The sequence below is a fragment of the Arvicola amphibius genome, chromosome X (genome assembly GCF_903992535.2).
Source record: "Arvicola amphibius chromosome X, mArvAmp1.2, whole genome shotgun sequence".
NCBI lineage: Eukaryota > Metazoa > Chordata > Mammalia > Rodentia > Cricetidae > Arvicola > Arvicola amphibius.
In genome coordinates, this window is record NC_052065.1 from 6,403,240 (window position 1) to 6,418,255 (window position 15,016).

General features: G+C 44.9%; 1 protein-coding gene across 1 annotated transcript in view; it reads right to left on the minus strand.

The window, feature by feature from the left end:
- Window positions 1–741: 741 nt before the first annotated feature.
- Cdkl5 (cyclin dependent kinase like 5) overlaps window positions 742–15,016 on the minus strand; it is a 216,334-nt gene continuing 202,059 nt past the window's right edge. The window contains exon 19 of the mRNA XM_038316663.1: window positions 742–1,134. Within this exon, the coding sequence (XP_038172591.1) occupies window positions 1,019–1,134 (116 nt within the window). The 3' untranslated portion in view covers window positions 742–1,018. The remainder of the gene's footprint in view (window positions 1,135–15,016) is intronic.

Here is a 15,016-nt window from a genome sequence, read left to right on the forward strand (position 1 = left end):
CCACAATTCAACCTGCTACACTTAGAGGCAGGAATATGTATGAAGGTGTAACCACGGAGAAAGTGAGTAGCTGCCTTGTTGAGGGGGAAGGGGCTTTGTTGAAAGCCAGGTGGAGCCTGCCAAGATTAGGTCTGCTGTTTTCCTCGGAGCCTTGTCCCTTCCTTCTCCTATCTGGTCGGCTTGAACATCATCCACGCTGCCGTAAGCACTATTTCTTTCTTATTGTGTCCAGCCTCGCCATTGTGAGCCCAGCATTTGTTAGCCAAAACGTTTCCCGTAGGGATATGAGATCTACTGGGATTTCATTCCAAAGAAACTTCTTGGGAAGTAGACAGAGGGCTGGGGATGCAGCTCTGTTGGCAGGGGGCCTGTCTAGCACATACAAAGCCCTGGTTTTGACCTTTGGGGCTCACGATCCTAGCACCCTGGAGGTAGAAGCAGGAGGACCATTATTTCAATACCGTACTCAGTGCTACAGAGGGAGTTTGAAGCCAGCATGGATTACATAAAAAACTATGTCGAAAATAAATGAAGAGGGCCCGTGGCATGGGCCAGCAGGCCAAGGTGCCTGCTGACCGGACTCACACAGTGGGAGAGGGAGACTGCTTCAAGTTGTCCTCTGACCTCCAGATATACACTGATTTCCATGTGTGTGCGCTGGCACACTCCCTTCAACCCCTCCCCAAATAAGTAAATATGTTAAAAATACAGAAGAAAAACAGAAAAGAAATTGAATAGGGATTGTTTATGGGGATTGCCTTTATTAAGTCAACCACCTGAGGAGCTGAGAAGGTCCTGCTTTGGCTATTTGGTCCCTTATGGAGTTGCCATGAACTTGAGGTTCTAACCTGATACTATATCTTGGCATAAGTGGTTTTTTTTTGTAGCTTTTTTTTTTTTTTTCTAACACCACGGATCCCTTCAGGAAGAAAGAACAAAACCCACGTCATTGTGTTAACTGGCTATTCTGTGAAGGAAAAGATTCAAGGCAGCAGGACTAGTCTCAAGCTTCCAGGAGTCACTCGTTGGTCGCTGTTTCTTTCAGTCTCTCGTGGAATGCCAAGAATACCACTTCGTCTGTCTGGATCTTGATGTTGAGTGCTTCCATCAGGGCCTGCCTCAGGAGGGAGGATCCTAGAAAGCACAGAAGTATGGGTGCTGTCACTCAGAGCTCCAGAGAGTGCACAGGGCTCCTCAGGTTAAAGCCTAGAGGCTCCACCCACAGACTAGAAGGCCAGGGACCTTTAGCTGCAGCTAAAACCGTTACAAATACCAATTCTGCCTTTTCCCCAGCTGAGCTAAGATCGGCCTGGCCTCTCGAGGATGGGGTATAGCAGGGCAGGGCATGAGAGAGCCTAAGCAATCCAGGGGTTCCGACTGGGGATATAGTTGAGTGGTAGAGCACTTGCTTCACATGCCTGAAATCCCAGGTTCAATCCTCAGCACTACAAAAAACGAAAATAAAAACAAAGATAATCCAGTGGTTCCTCAGTAATTTACTTTTGCTCCAGATTTATATGCTATGCAAATGCATATAATCTTTTATTAATATTTTTCTGTTTTATTATCCTACATTGTATTATCATCTTGTATTTTTAATTCTAACACACACAAACACAGAGTAATATTCATAGTCTCAGGAATTTCTTATCAGAAATGTTCCTGAGCTTCCCCGTCCTCCCTTTTAAAAAACAGGGTCTCCTGTTGCTAAGGAGGGCCTTGGACTCTTGATTATCCTGAGAGCGACAGTTGTAGGCAGGTTCCAGCTGGATTAGTTTTCTTTGGGTTTCTTTAGGTTAACTTTTGTTCTCTTTTGTGGTGCTTGGGATTAATCCTGGAGCCTCACACCACAAAGTAATCAGTGAACTATACACCAAGACTTTGTACATGTTAAAGAGAACTTAACCACTGAGCAACATCCATACTTTGACTTTAGCCCTGAATATTCTTTATAAACAAGACTGGACCTCATACAGACCCACAAAATACAGACGGAATAAAGCAAGCTACCCTCTTAAGTAGCTTAGCACCCCATTCCACATGTACCTTTACACATCAAGGGTCACTTGTGCCATAAAAAATGAAAGGTTTTCCTTTAAGAATGAAATGACTACAGGAAATATGTAATAAGGGCTGCCTGGTGACTTGAGATGGACTGCTTTCTGTGCAAGCTTGAGGACCCGAGGTTCAATTCCCAACACCCTCATTAAAAACTGTGTTGCAAGCCTTTCATCTCAGCACTCGGGAGGCAGAAGCAGGTGGATCTCTGTAAGTTCGAGGCCAGCCTGGTCTACAGAATGACAGAATGAGTTCCAGAACAGATGGCAAAGCTAGGCAGAGAAACCCTGTCTTGAAAAAAAAAACAAACAAACATAAAACCCCACCACCAACAACAAAAACTAGGCATCACAAGGTGTGGAGGCACACACTTATAATTCCAGCACCCAGGAGGTAGAAGCAGGCAGGTTTATGAGCTTGAGGCCAGCCTTGTATACATAGTGAGTTCCAGGCTAGCCAGCACTACTAGGTGAAACCTGATCAAAACAACATCCAAAACCAAGAACAAACTAGGCATTACAGTGTATGTGACCTCAGCATTGGTGAATGGAGACAGGTGGATTATGGGAGTTTGGTAGCTAGCTAGTCAAGAAAAAAAACACCGAGCTTCAGTTCAGTAAGAGACTCCTGTCTTTTTTTTTTTTTTTAAATCTTTTTTCATTATACATACCAATCCCAGTTCCCACTTCCTCCCCTCCTCCCATTCCCTGCACTTTCTCCTCCACTCCAACCCCTGATCCACTCGTCAGAGAGGGTAGGTACATTTCTTTGGGGAAGGTCCAAGGCCCTCCTTACTATATCTAGGCTGAGCAAGGTATCTATCCAAAGAGAATAGGTTCCCAAAAAGCCAGTACAAGCAGTAGGGATAAATCCTAGTGCCACTGTCAGTGGCCCTTTAGTCTGCCCCAGCCATACAATGGTCACCTACATTCAGAGGGACTAGTTTGGTCCAGTGCTAGTTCCTTCTCAATCTGGGGAGTGTTGATGAGCTCCCATTAGCTCAGGTAAGCTGTTTCAGTGGGTGTGCCCATCATGGTCTTGACCTCTTTGTTCATATTCTCATTCCCCCACTCTTCACCTAGACTTTGGGAGCTCAGTCCAGTGCTCCGATGTGGGAAGAGACCCTGTCTTAAGGCAGAGAGTGATAAAGGAATTCACCCAGCATCCTCTTCTGCTCTCCACATGAGCATGTGCACTTGTGGCGCACATGCGTACAACACACGTGCATGTGCACACACAAACACATACACTCGATAGTGTAGTAGCTGTTTACAATAAAATCACTGGCAGAAACTTGGGAAGGTAATGTTCTTTGTCGGGTCGACAAGGACTTTGAAGCTTGCAAGAACTGCCCCGGGGGTGAGGTCTGGGCTCCCCAGGAAGTATATGGCTGCTTATGGTGGAACCTCTCTCTAGGCCACACTTCCTTTAAGTCCCCAGATGGTTTCCCGAGGGTGTCCAGAGGGCTAACTCATTCTTGGTCCCATTCCTCAGTGGAATCGTGTCTTCAGTGAATTCAGGCCTCCACAAGGTTCCTTTTGCCTTAAGCTGTGGCTGTTGCCTCCTCGTTCAAGTCCCTCATCCTGAAAGATGCTGACAGTTGGGTAGGTGGAGGGGAAGACAAGCACAGGGGGGCTGGATTTCTGCCATGGTAAGTCCAAAGAAAAACATGCAAAACCAAGAAAGAATCCATCGAGCTTCACGAGTTTACCCGACACCACCAACCAGTATTACAGCCTGCTCCTTTTCAGCTAGGCTCTGTACTCAAAGTCTACACAGTTGCCAAGCATGATTTCACTTTCTTTTTCCACGTGGCTCAAGGCACTATTCCTATGGTGCCCATTCACAAGGTGAGGAAATAGGTGAGGAAACAGGCTCAGAGGGAGTTAAGAACTAAGTTTGCTGGCACTGGACAGGCCTCCCCATTCTTGACTGCTCATTATAACGGCCCGTGGCTCTGGGGGCCTGACTCCACTGCAATTCCAGCAGAGAATCTATGGCAATGTGGCAGAGCATTGGCATGCCTGAAGCTCCCTGGGTGACCCGAGGGTGTGGCTCAGACTGATCCCTCCTGCTCTGTGTGCAGTCTTTGCTTTGTGGCTTGAAGGTGTCAAGGCCTAAGACCCAGAGCCCCAGACAGGAAGTAGGATGACAGCTTACTCCTGCCACATGGGCGATGGGGAAACAAAGCACCAGAGTCCATGAAAGGTAATGAAAAGAGCAAACGGCCACGAACAGGGACTGGAAAGTGGGACCAAGTTTCCTTCCCTTCTAGCCCATGGCCCTGAAGAGAAAGGGTCAGAAAGCAAAGGAATTTGGTCCTTAGATTTTGGAAGCAGAATTGACTTAGAGATATTCAGTTAGAATCAGACAGAGTAAGGCTGGAAATGTAGTTAATTTGGTAAAGTGCCTTCATGGTAAACAAAGGAAAAAAAAATCTGAGAAATTAAAGAACCCGAGGAGACAGGTGGGCGTACACCTATAATCTCAGCACTTGGGAGGTGAATGCAGGGAAATCAAGGCCAGACTTAACTCTATAGCAAGTGTTCATAGTGAGTTTGAGGCCAGCCTGGGCTACATGAGACCTTGTCCCCTGCCAAGCCAAACCAAACAGGTTAAGTGACAGGTGAAGGCCCATTAAAACCCTGTTTTCTGCCATTGGGATCTTTTCCCACCTTCTGCAAGACTCTGTCTTGTAGGTTGGAGGGATGTTGGGGGCTGGGTGTTTGGCTCTCTCAATCCACCAGCCCACAGAATGTCTTCTCTGGCAGGCCAAAGCTTTTAAAATGCACTCTCCAAGTATGCTTGTTAAAAATACTCCACTCGGGGAGTGGAGTCCCAGCCACTGAATTCCTAACAAGCTCCCCTAATGATTTGGCCACATCAGGTGTGATTGAGTGGCTCCTAAAGCACCGATCCTCTCTCCTGAAAGCTGGCGTAATTCTAATAGACTCCAAGGCCTTGAGCACTTGATAAACTACGAATGCTGTCCCCTTAGTCCCGGCCCCTGCTGAGATGTACGTACAGGTAGAAAAGAAGCTGAACCATTCTAGCCTGAAGCCTGCAGCTATTCTGTCTATGGCACCTCGGGGCAAGGCATGGCCATTTCTGAAGGTGGTGTGTGTGTGTGTGTGTGTGTGTGTGTGTTTGTGTGTGTGTTTAAGTGTGTGTGTGTGTGTGTATGTTGGACCTTGTGCACGCTACAAAAACACTACCATTGATCTACAGCCCCAGGCTGCTTTTACTGAATTTGGAGAGGTGTCTACAAAGAAGATTCAAACATCCCGTTAGTTAACGTTCCAGGTGACGATCCCACAGCATATACACATCTTTTGCTTGAACTTATATTTACAAATGGAGAACATAATTTCCTTTGCCTTATTTGGAATGTATCGTTCTCAGGTAGGAAACTAAGCGAATGGAGGTGAATAGATGTATCTAAGGTTATCTTTTGTTTTCTATAGCATTTCAGTGAGGAGCTGGATTAGGATTCAAGTAAGAGGTTGCCTACGTAAGTGGCTTATCGAATTACTTTTGCACAGACGTGCAGGAAAAGGACTAGGGGTTAGAGAGTTACCTAAGGATAGCAGGCTAAGGATCCTGAAAGTCCCCGCAGAGTGCAAGTGACCTGTAGTTGCCCCAGTTATCACAACTTCCTGCTATCTCAGCAGCAGGAACAAAGAGGGAACAAAGAGAAAACTGGACTAGATAACTCTTACAGACATTCTCTTGTATGTCCTCTGTCTGACGTTATGCCACAGAGTCACTTCCAACTTTGAGAAACCCTGGGAAAGGTTTTAAAATTGTGTATGTGTTTCATTTATTTATTTACTTATAAATAAATAAAGCAAGTGATATCGCTGCCCTTAATAAAACCGCTTCGTTTTTGTCAAAACAAAAGGGAGAACAGATGCTCCGTTATCAATTGGCAAGGTAACCCAAGGCTGGTTTTAATGTGAGGACTTCCTTACAAAGGGAAGGGAGCAGCAGTCAACTAGCCCCTAAAGACCACTTTGGCTGTCCCCATCTGAAAGGAAGTAGTCCCCTTCAGCTGTTGCCTATTCATAGTCTTCCTTTCTTTTTCTTCAGACATGGAGAAAATGACAATTCCCAAGCAGGAAGTCAGTCTCAGTATGTAATTGCCATTTCTGTTGCTCACTATTGTTTTCTGCCTATAATTGGCTTCATCTGCTGCTCAAGAACAATTAGAGACCCTAATGTTCGTATGCAGCACAGTTCAACCTGTGATAATGAGGGAACGAAAGCTGGCCGCCTGGCATTTCAATATGCTATTTTGCTGAGCACCTCTTGGCATTTAGGTCTCTAAACGGATGAGGGAGGCAATGCATTTCTCACACACCCCCCACGGGGTTGCCATAGAACCCGCTTTTATGGATGTTGAGTGAATGTCTCTATGGCAAAGCATTTACTTTGGTTCACCGTCATCCCATGTGTGCACTTAATAGGAGGAGGGCCAGCTCGCTGCATCTAGTACCATGCTGAGACATGAAATGTCCTCCACTTGCAAAGTGCCAGTGTTCCTGCTTTGTTCTTTAAAGCCATTTCCTGTCGGAGTTCTGGGATAAGGGGTTCATTCCTGCATTTGAGTTTTGAGATGGGATCTCAAAACTTTCTCAGGGTGGCCCAGAGAAGCTGGAAGTCCACATATACACATGCCGCCACTCTGGTTAGAGTGGTGGGGGTTTAAGAGTGTGTTGGTTTTTTTTCCTCCTCAGAATGCCCCTATCACAAACCCCTGGGTTTCGAGTCAGGAGAGGTCACACCAGATCAGATCACCTGCTCCAGCCCGGAGCAGTATGTTGGCTGGTACTCCTCATGGACAGCAAACAAGGCCCGGCTCAACAGTCAAGGCTTCGGGTAAGTAGGGCACGCAGCCCAGGTGGAGTCATACTTTAAAAAAAAAATAAAAATATGTGCTTTGAAAACTTAGGTCCATCTCACAAACGGATGGCACATAAAGCACTTATTCAACCAACCCCAACTGAGTGCCTTGTTGTGCCAAGGATGCCAAGGACTGCAAGTACAATGGTGGCATTGGTGAGTTCCTTGGCATTGGTGACACACAGTGACGAGGGGGAGACAGACTGGAAGTGCAGCCCTGCACATCCATCCAGCTCAAGGGATGAACACTGCTGGGGAAATGGGGAAAGAAAGGAAGACCTCGTCAGCTAAAGATCTCAAGGAAGTCTTTCCTAAGGAAAGACCCCGAGGATCCCTGAGTTGGGATGATGCCCCTTGGTGCTAGGAGTCCCTCAAAAATCTGTCACCTGCTGGCTTTTTTTTTTTTTTTTTGGTTTTCGAGACAGGGTTTCCCTGTAGTTTCTAGAGCCTGTCCTGGAACTAGCTCTTGTAGACCAGGCTGGCCTCGAACTCACAGAGATCCGCCTGCCTCTGCCTCCCGAACCTGCTGGCTTTTTGTAGAGATTTATAGAGGATGGCTCCTGGTAATTTGGTGTGTTCCTGGCAGGTGCGCTTGGCTTTCCAAGTATCAGGACAGCAGCCAGTGGCTCCAGATAGATTTGAAGGAGATCAAGGTGATTTCAGGTATCCTTACCCAGGGACGCTGTGACATAGACGAGTGGATGACAAAGTACAGTGTGCAATACAGGACCGATGAACGCCTGAACTGGATTTACTATAAGGACCAGACTGGAAACAATCGGGTAAGTGGGACTCATTCCAAGTCACCTCCAGCTCATATCCCTTGAGACTTGCCCCAGCCTGCTGTCCATGTGTGTGTCCTAACACTGACCCCTCTGCATGTCGGGTCATTTGTGTTCCATCTACTGTATGATCTGCTCTCTTTCCCAGACGTACCCCGGGCCACTAGCAGTTTGTAAGTGAATGCTGCACTTTTGTGCCAAAGAGGTAGTTTTCTAGTTCTCAGTAACAGCCTATAATCACTCAAAAACACTACCCTGGCTATCTGGACTGTTCCAAACTCACTGGATCATTGACTGTGGGGTTTCATGGGCCTGACTTAACTTGCTAGCACTCATTTGCACAGTTATGGCCTCTTCTTACTATTGACCGAGACTGACAGCTGCAAAGGAAGCCTAGCAGGTTAGCCACTTTGAGGCTCAAGAGATGGCTCAGTGGTTAAGAACACATATTACTCTTGCAGAGAAGCAGAGTCCAGCTCCTAGCACCCGGATCATAATGTTCTGTAATCCCAGATCCAGGGGATGAGGTGCTTCTGGTTTCCAAGGACAACTGCACTCCCTGGCACATAGCCACACACAGGCATGCATGAATACACATAACAGTAAAGGCAATACTAAAAACAAGGTTGAAAATATTAGCAGTTGCTAATATTAAGATGAACTAATATTAATCGCCTAAATGACTATTTAAAAGATGGTGTCAGTACAGACACACTTAATCTATTAATCCTTGCAGGTTGAGTTCTAGATCTTCACACCACATTAAACACCTGGTTGTCTTTGCAATTAAAATACAAAACAAAACCTCACTAGCTGTTTGGAAATGGGAATGCTAACCCATTTTTTTTTTTTCCCAACAGTAAGGAATTCTTCAGGCTTTTTCCGATCTCGCTTCTGCCATCTCAATGTGCAGCCCAGGCTGGTCCTGATCCTCTCGCCTCACTCTCCTGAATGCTGGGATTATAGGCATGTGCCACCGCTTCCAGTTCTCCTCAGACTATTTTTGACATTTAATCGGATTGTGTAGATATGTGTGACTGATAATCAGAAGGCCTTATAGCCCACCTGGTGGCAGTTTGCACAGTAAGACAAACACAGGTTGAAGTTCAGAGGAGTCTGACACAGTGGGAAAAACCATTTTGATGCTTTTTTTTTTTTGAGACAGGTTTCAGGCATCCCACGCTACAAGGTTTCAGGCATCCCACGCTGGTCTCTAATTTGCATATGGTGGACGATAACCTTGGACTTGTGCTCCTCCTGATGCTATCCACCTCCTGAGGGCTGGGATTGTAGCTGTGTACCATGGACAGTTTATGTGGTGCTGGGGATCAGACCCCAGCATTTTGTGCTTGTTAGTCAAGCACACTACCAATTGGGCCACACCCCCAGCACCTCCTCTTTTCATACTCTGGCCTTACGAGTTAACATTAGAATTCTTTTGTAAGCCATGGGCTCCACTCCATTCACGAAGTCTCAGGCCATATCCCATCAACTCCCTCTTCACTTTCTTCTGACTCGAATATGCTGAAGGACAAACAGCTTAAAGAGAAGGCAGCTCAGGCCTTCTTGCTAGGAAGAAAGGCATGATCACCGCAAACAAGGGCCGCCTATTTTGTGGCTAGATAAAGCTAAGTGCAGCAGTTAAATATTTTAAAGAGAAAGTTAAAGGAGGAAATGAAATGCTCTTATGTCATGGAGCAGAACACCATGACCCTAGAAAAAGTATGAAGAATTCAGAAATAGCGTCAAGCACCTGCAACATTTTATGTTGCTTCCTGAAAAACATTAAGCAAACCTTTTATCTCTATGTCAACACCACCTTCTCCTTTCCAGAATTTTCCCTCTAGTTTAGTCTGTTTGTAAAAAATATTCTTCCAAGTCTAAAAGGCACTTGTCACTTGGAACACAGTAGAAACACACATTTAAGCTTTGCCTTCCAACTTCAGGTGCAGGTTTGACTTGAGTGCATCCTGGGCATCTTCGGGATGAACCCTTTCAAAAAAAATTTTTTTTTGTCAAAGGGCAAAGGATTAAAATGGAAAATTTATGAAGAGACAAGATGCATATTTTAGCAACCATCCAATCGGACACTGTAATGACAAAAATACTCATATCTGTACTGGCCGCCATGCGGTCTACGGGTCATGTGCAGCTGCTGACCACTTTAAATGTAGCTGATGTGGGCTGGGCATGTGGTACCGTGGGAGAGTGCTTTTTTGGCACATACAAGGCCTTGGCATCCTACTGCGTGTGTGTGTGTGCACGCACGTGCACACGCACACAGGCAAGAAACTAAATTTCCATGTACTTTCACTTCATATAAATTTACCTGGGCACACATGGCTATTGGCTACCATTTTGGATATGGCCCCAGAGCATGTAGCTGTTTGCAATCATCCAGCCAGATTTTTATGGGGTGCTGCAAGTTTTCTGTAGTTAAGCCACTTTCTAAGATTCTCTTTTGTCCAAAATGAGGCTAGGGCCAGTGAGATGGCTGAGCAGATGAACGTACTTGTCACCAAGCATGGCAACCTCAGTTCAAGACAGGAGAGAACTGATTGGACTCCCGAAAGTACTGTTCTGACTTCTACACAATACTGTGGCACATATGCACACACTCATGCACACACACACACACACACACACACACACACACACACACCATTTGTGTGTGGATATTATATGACCAGATTTCCTCTTCCCTCTGTTTAGGTCTTCTATGGAAATTCAGACCGGAGTTCTACAGTGCAGAATTTACTGAGGCCCCCCATCATTTCCCGCTTCATCCGACTGATCCCTCTGGGCTGGCATGTCCGAATTGCCATCCGGATGGAGCTGCTTGAGTGTGCCAGCAAGTGTGCCTGATACCCATTCATTTCAGCTCAGTCCTGCCACAGTGGGAAGAGCATGGTGGGGGAGGGAGGGCACCTGACAAGTCACTGTGATGAATAGGGCTCTATCTTCTAAGTACTTTAAAATGTAGATTTGGGTAGAGAATATTTCACTTTTAAAAAGATATAGTTTGGAGTTTCAATGGAAGGAAAAAAAATGAGCATTTCCTGAACTCGGCCAAAGAAAATAAGAACAAAGAAAATATCCCTCAAACCACTTCTTACATAAACCTAAATAGCAGGGGTAATTTGCTGCTTTCGCTCACTCCCTCTCTCCTTCTTTTTGTCTAAGTGACACTGTCAAAGGTGCAGACCCAGAGGAACACAAAGCAGCTCTAATAATTTAGAAATTCTTTTTGGCTCTTACCACATTCAGAACAGGAGCATACGATTTTGCAAAGCCTCACAAGAATGCTGAAGGCTTGCCCTTAAAACTTTCATTAAATCCTGACTAAAGTGGACTGGAGACAAGCAGGCAGGCATGAATAAAGCAGTGGGGAGCCTGTAGCATGGGGCCCAGAGGCTGTAAACAGCAACCAACCCACCAACCAAACCACCAACCAACCAACCCACCAACCCACCCACCAACCAACCAACCAACCCACCAACCCACAACCTACCAACCAACCCACCAACCAACAACCCACCAACCCACAACCCACCAACCGACTAGTCAAGGCTCCCCCCTCCTGGAACTGTTTTTGCCTGGAAGGGGTTTGGGTATTTAGCTATAGGCCTGAGGGAATTAGGGCCATTCCTTTCACAATTAGCTCTATTCTAGAACCCATTCAGCCAGCTGTCCATCTGTGGTTACCAGGAAATGAATGCAAGGAGAAGGCTGCATGTGTGTGGGTAGTGAGGGTTCCCTTACACAGAGGAAGCCCAAATGACTAGACTACATCACATCTCTTTTATCTATGGCTATGGCTACAGTTTTCCAGAAAAAGAACACACTTTGAAATGCAGCTGAGGTAAGGCATAGCTCTGGCTCCTAGGAGGAGACCATGCTTTGTGGGAAGGGGTCAGAGCTCCTGTCAGAGGACTGTGTAGGGATGGCTCAGTCACTAAAGTGCTTGCTGTCCAAGCATAAGGACTTGAGTTTACATTCCTAGAATCCATGTGAAAAGCTAGGCACGTACAGTAGACATGTCTTTAATCTCAGAATTTGAGAGGCAGAAGCAAGCAGATCTCTGTGAGTTCAAGGCCAGCCTGGTCTACATAGCAGTCCCAAGCCAGTTATAGCTACACAGTGAGACCCTGTCTCAAGAAAAAAAAAAAGCCAGGCATGGAAGGCCATACCTGTAAATTCTAGGACTATGAGTCAGGTAGAGACAGGAGGATTCCTAGAGCTTGCTGGCCAGTCAGTCTAGCCTAATCAGTAAACTCTAGGTTCACTGAGAAACCCAGTCTCAAAGTGAGGAGTGATGGAGGAAAAGACCAGATGTGGACTTCTGTCCCATATGCACACATATGTAAACCTATGAGCAGGGAGAGTCTATTGCTTCTCTGTGAGATGCTTCTCCCCCTGACCTCGGCCTTGCCCACTCAAACATGCTTGCTTTGACATGGCATCTGAAACCTCTTCTGGTAGGAATGGGCTTGGCTCATGGTTCTCTGGTTGGAGTAGCTCATCTAGCAGGGAGCTTTAGAACCTAAGAGAATGACTACTGCTCTTGGTCCCATTTGCCACCTGGAGCTCATGCTATGTTTGAGGTCCTTCCCTGGGAGAGGCATGTGGGGAGAAGCTGACAATCCAGAGGATGGAGCCATCCAAAGACAAGAGCCTGCCCCTCCCCGCCCCACCCCAACCCCCACAGAGTAGCCTTGGTTAGCAGAATTTTTTCTCTGGGATAACTTTCCATTTCCAGATATTAAAAGAATTTAATGGACTCACACTAAAATGACCTAGGATGGCTGGACTTGGTGGTGTACATCTTTAATCCCAGCACTTGGGAGACATGGACAGGTGGATCTCTGTGAGTTCAAGGCTAGGTCTACAGAGCAAGCTCCAGGTCAGCCAAAGCAAAATAGTGAGGCTGCCTCTCAAAAATCAATCAATCAACCAGCCAACCAACCAGCCAACCAACCAACCAACCAACCAACCAACCAACCAACCAACCAAACAACCAAACAACCAACCAACCAACCAGCCAACCAAACAACCAAACAACCAACCAAACAACCAAACAACCAACCAAACAACCAAACAACCAACCAATCAACCAATCAAATGACCTTGGATGCCACGTTCTTAGTGAATGGAAAAACTTCTCAAAAGCTTCCAATTTCCTACCTAGCGTTTTAGAGTTCCACAGGTGGGGGTGAGGTGGGAGGGTGGAGGGGAGGTGACACTGCTTAATGACATTCCTAGAATTACTGCATATGTACAAATTCATTTTGGATGAAATTTCTGAAAGCAGACTCTTATTTGGAAAACTTAATTACTTTTCTTTTTAACCACACTGAGTAATTGTCAGAGAAAATAACTTGAGTACTGATCAGGGAAAAAAATAAACAAAAGGCTGTGAGTGTGAGGCGTAAAGACCCATCAAGTATCAGTTCAGATCATAAATTTGTTTTGTAAGAGTTTTATTAAGTTCACATAAATAACCCTTATCCATTTGCAGTATATAATTCGACAACAGTATATTTAGACCTGTGCAATCATTACCACAAGTAACTTTAGCCTATTCTTATCACCCCTGGGGAAATCCTCCACCATGAGCCATCAGCCATCCCAGTCCTAGGCTACTTGGAATCCATTTGCTACCTGTAGATTTTTCATGTTCTGGGCATTTCCCCACATAAATGGAATCCTTGGATATATAGTAGTTTGTGGCTGGTTTCTTCTACTTATCATTGTGTTTTTAAAGTCCATGTGTTGGAGAAGTACTTCTTCCCTTTTTGTTACTATCATTCCATGTAGGAATATTTAATTAGTTTCTATCCATTCTTCTGGGTGGTTTCCACTTTGGGGCTGTTACAAATAATGCTGCTATATGAACATTGATGTGCAAATTTTTGCATAGACATGTTTTATCTTGAGTGTACACACATTTAGATTTGTTGGGTCACTTGGTGACTTCATGCTTATCCTTAATGAAAAATTACTTTCCCAGGTGGCTGCACCATTTTCTGTTCCCACTAGCAATGTATAATGGGTTTCAATCTCTCCACATCTTCAGTAATGCTTCTTGTCTTCTTTTAGATCCATCCTAAAATGTGTGAAGTGGCATTCCATGGCGATTTTGATTTGCATTTCCCTAATAGCCAATGGTGTTGAGCATCTTTTCAAGTGGCAATTTGCATATCTTTGGAGAACAGTCTATTCAAACCCTTTCCCCATTTTAAAATTTCAATTCATCGATTCATTAAGAGTTCTTTGTATATTCTACATATAATCCTCTTATGCAAATTTTTTTTGTTGTTGTTGTTTGAGACAAGGTCTCACTATGTAGCTCTGGCTAACCTGGAACTCACTCTGTAGACCAGGCTGGCCTAGAACTCAGAGATCCTGCTGCCTCTGCCTCTCAAGCTCTGGGTCATCATATCTGGCCTTTCATTTTTTAAAACTCCCTTGGTGAAGTCCTTTGAAGCACGGGCAAGGTCCAGATTTCCAGGAAGTCCAACTTTCCCACTGTGTCTTTTGATGTATTATCTGAGAAACTACTCCCAAGTCTAGGGTCAAGAAGGTTCACTCCTCTGTTTTCTTCAAACAGTTTGAAAATTCTTTCAAAAAAGAGTTTTAAAGCAAGAGTCTAATTTCATTCTTTGCATGTCAATATGCAGTTGTCCTGGTACCTTCTGTGGAAGTCCTTCCCTCAAATGAATGGTCTTTGTACCCTTGCCAAAACCAACTGGCCCAGAATATGAGGGTTTCTTCTGGCCTCATAATTCTAGTCCTTCATAGTCTTCATTACTGTGGCACTGTAGGAAGTTATGAAATTAGGACATGTGACTCTTCCAATTCTGGTCTTTTCAAGATTGTCTTGGCTCTTCTGGGTTCCTTAAATTTCTAAATAAATATATCTGACGCCAGCCAGGGGTTTCACAATGGAAAATGCTTACAGTCTCAGAATTTAATAGATAATGGGGACACTAAGATCTGTGACACATGTACCTGTGGGTAATTTGCTTTCAACAGCACACAGATTATTTACTTCATTAAATTTGTGACTATTACTGAAGGAAACCTGAAGCCTAACAATCTTACTATTCAACAAAAACCAGTATGCTTGTAATATCATTTCTTTCAGGGGTAATTCAATAAAATTATATAATGAGCAAATTCATTCCTTTCAGCGCATTTTGTTTATTTTTAATACTAGACTTTGGGTTATATGTGGAAGATTTTTTTTTATGCTTTTGAGGACCTAACCCAGG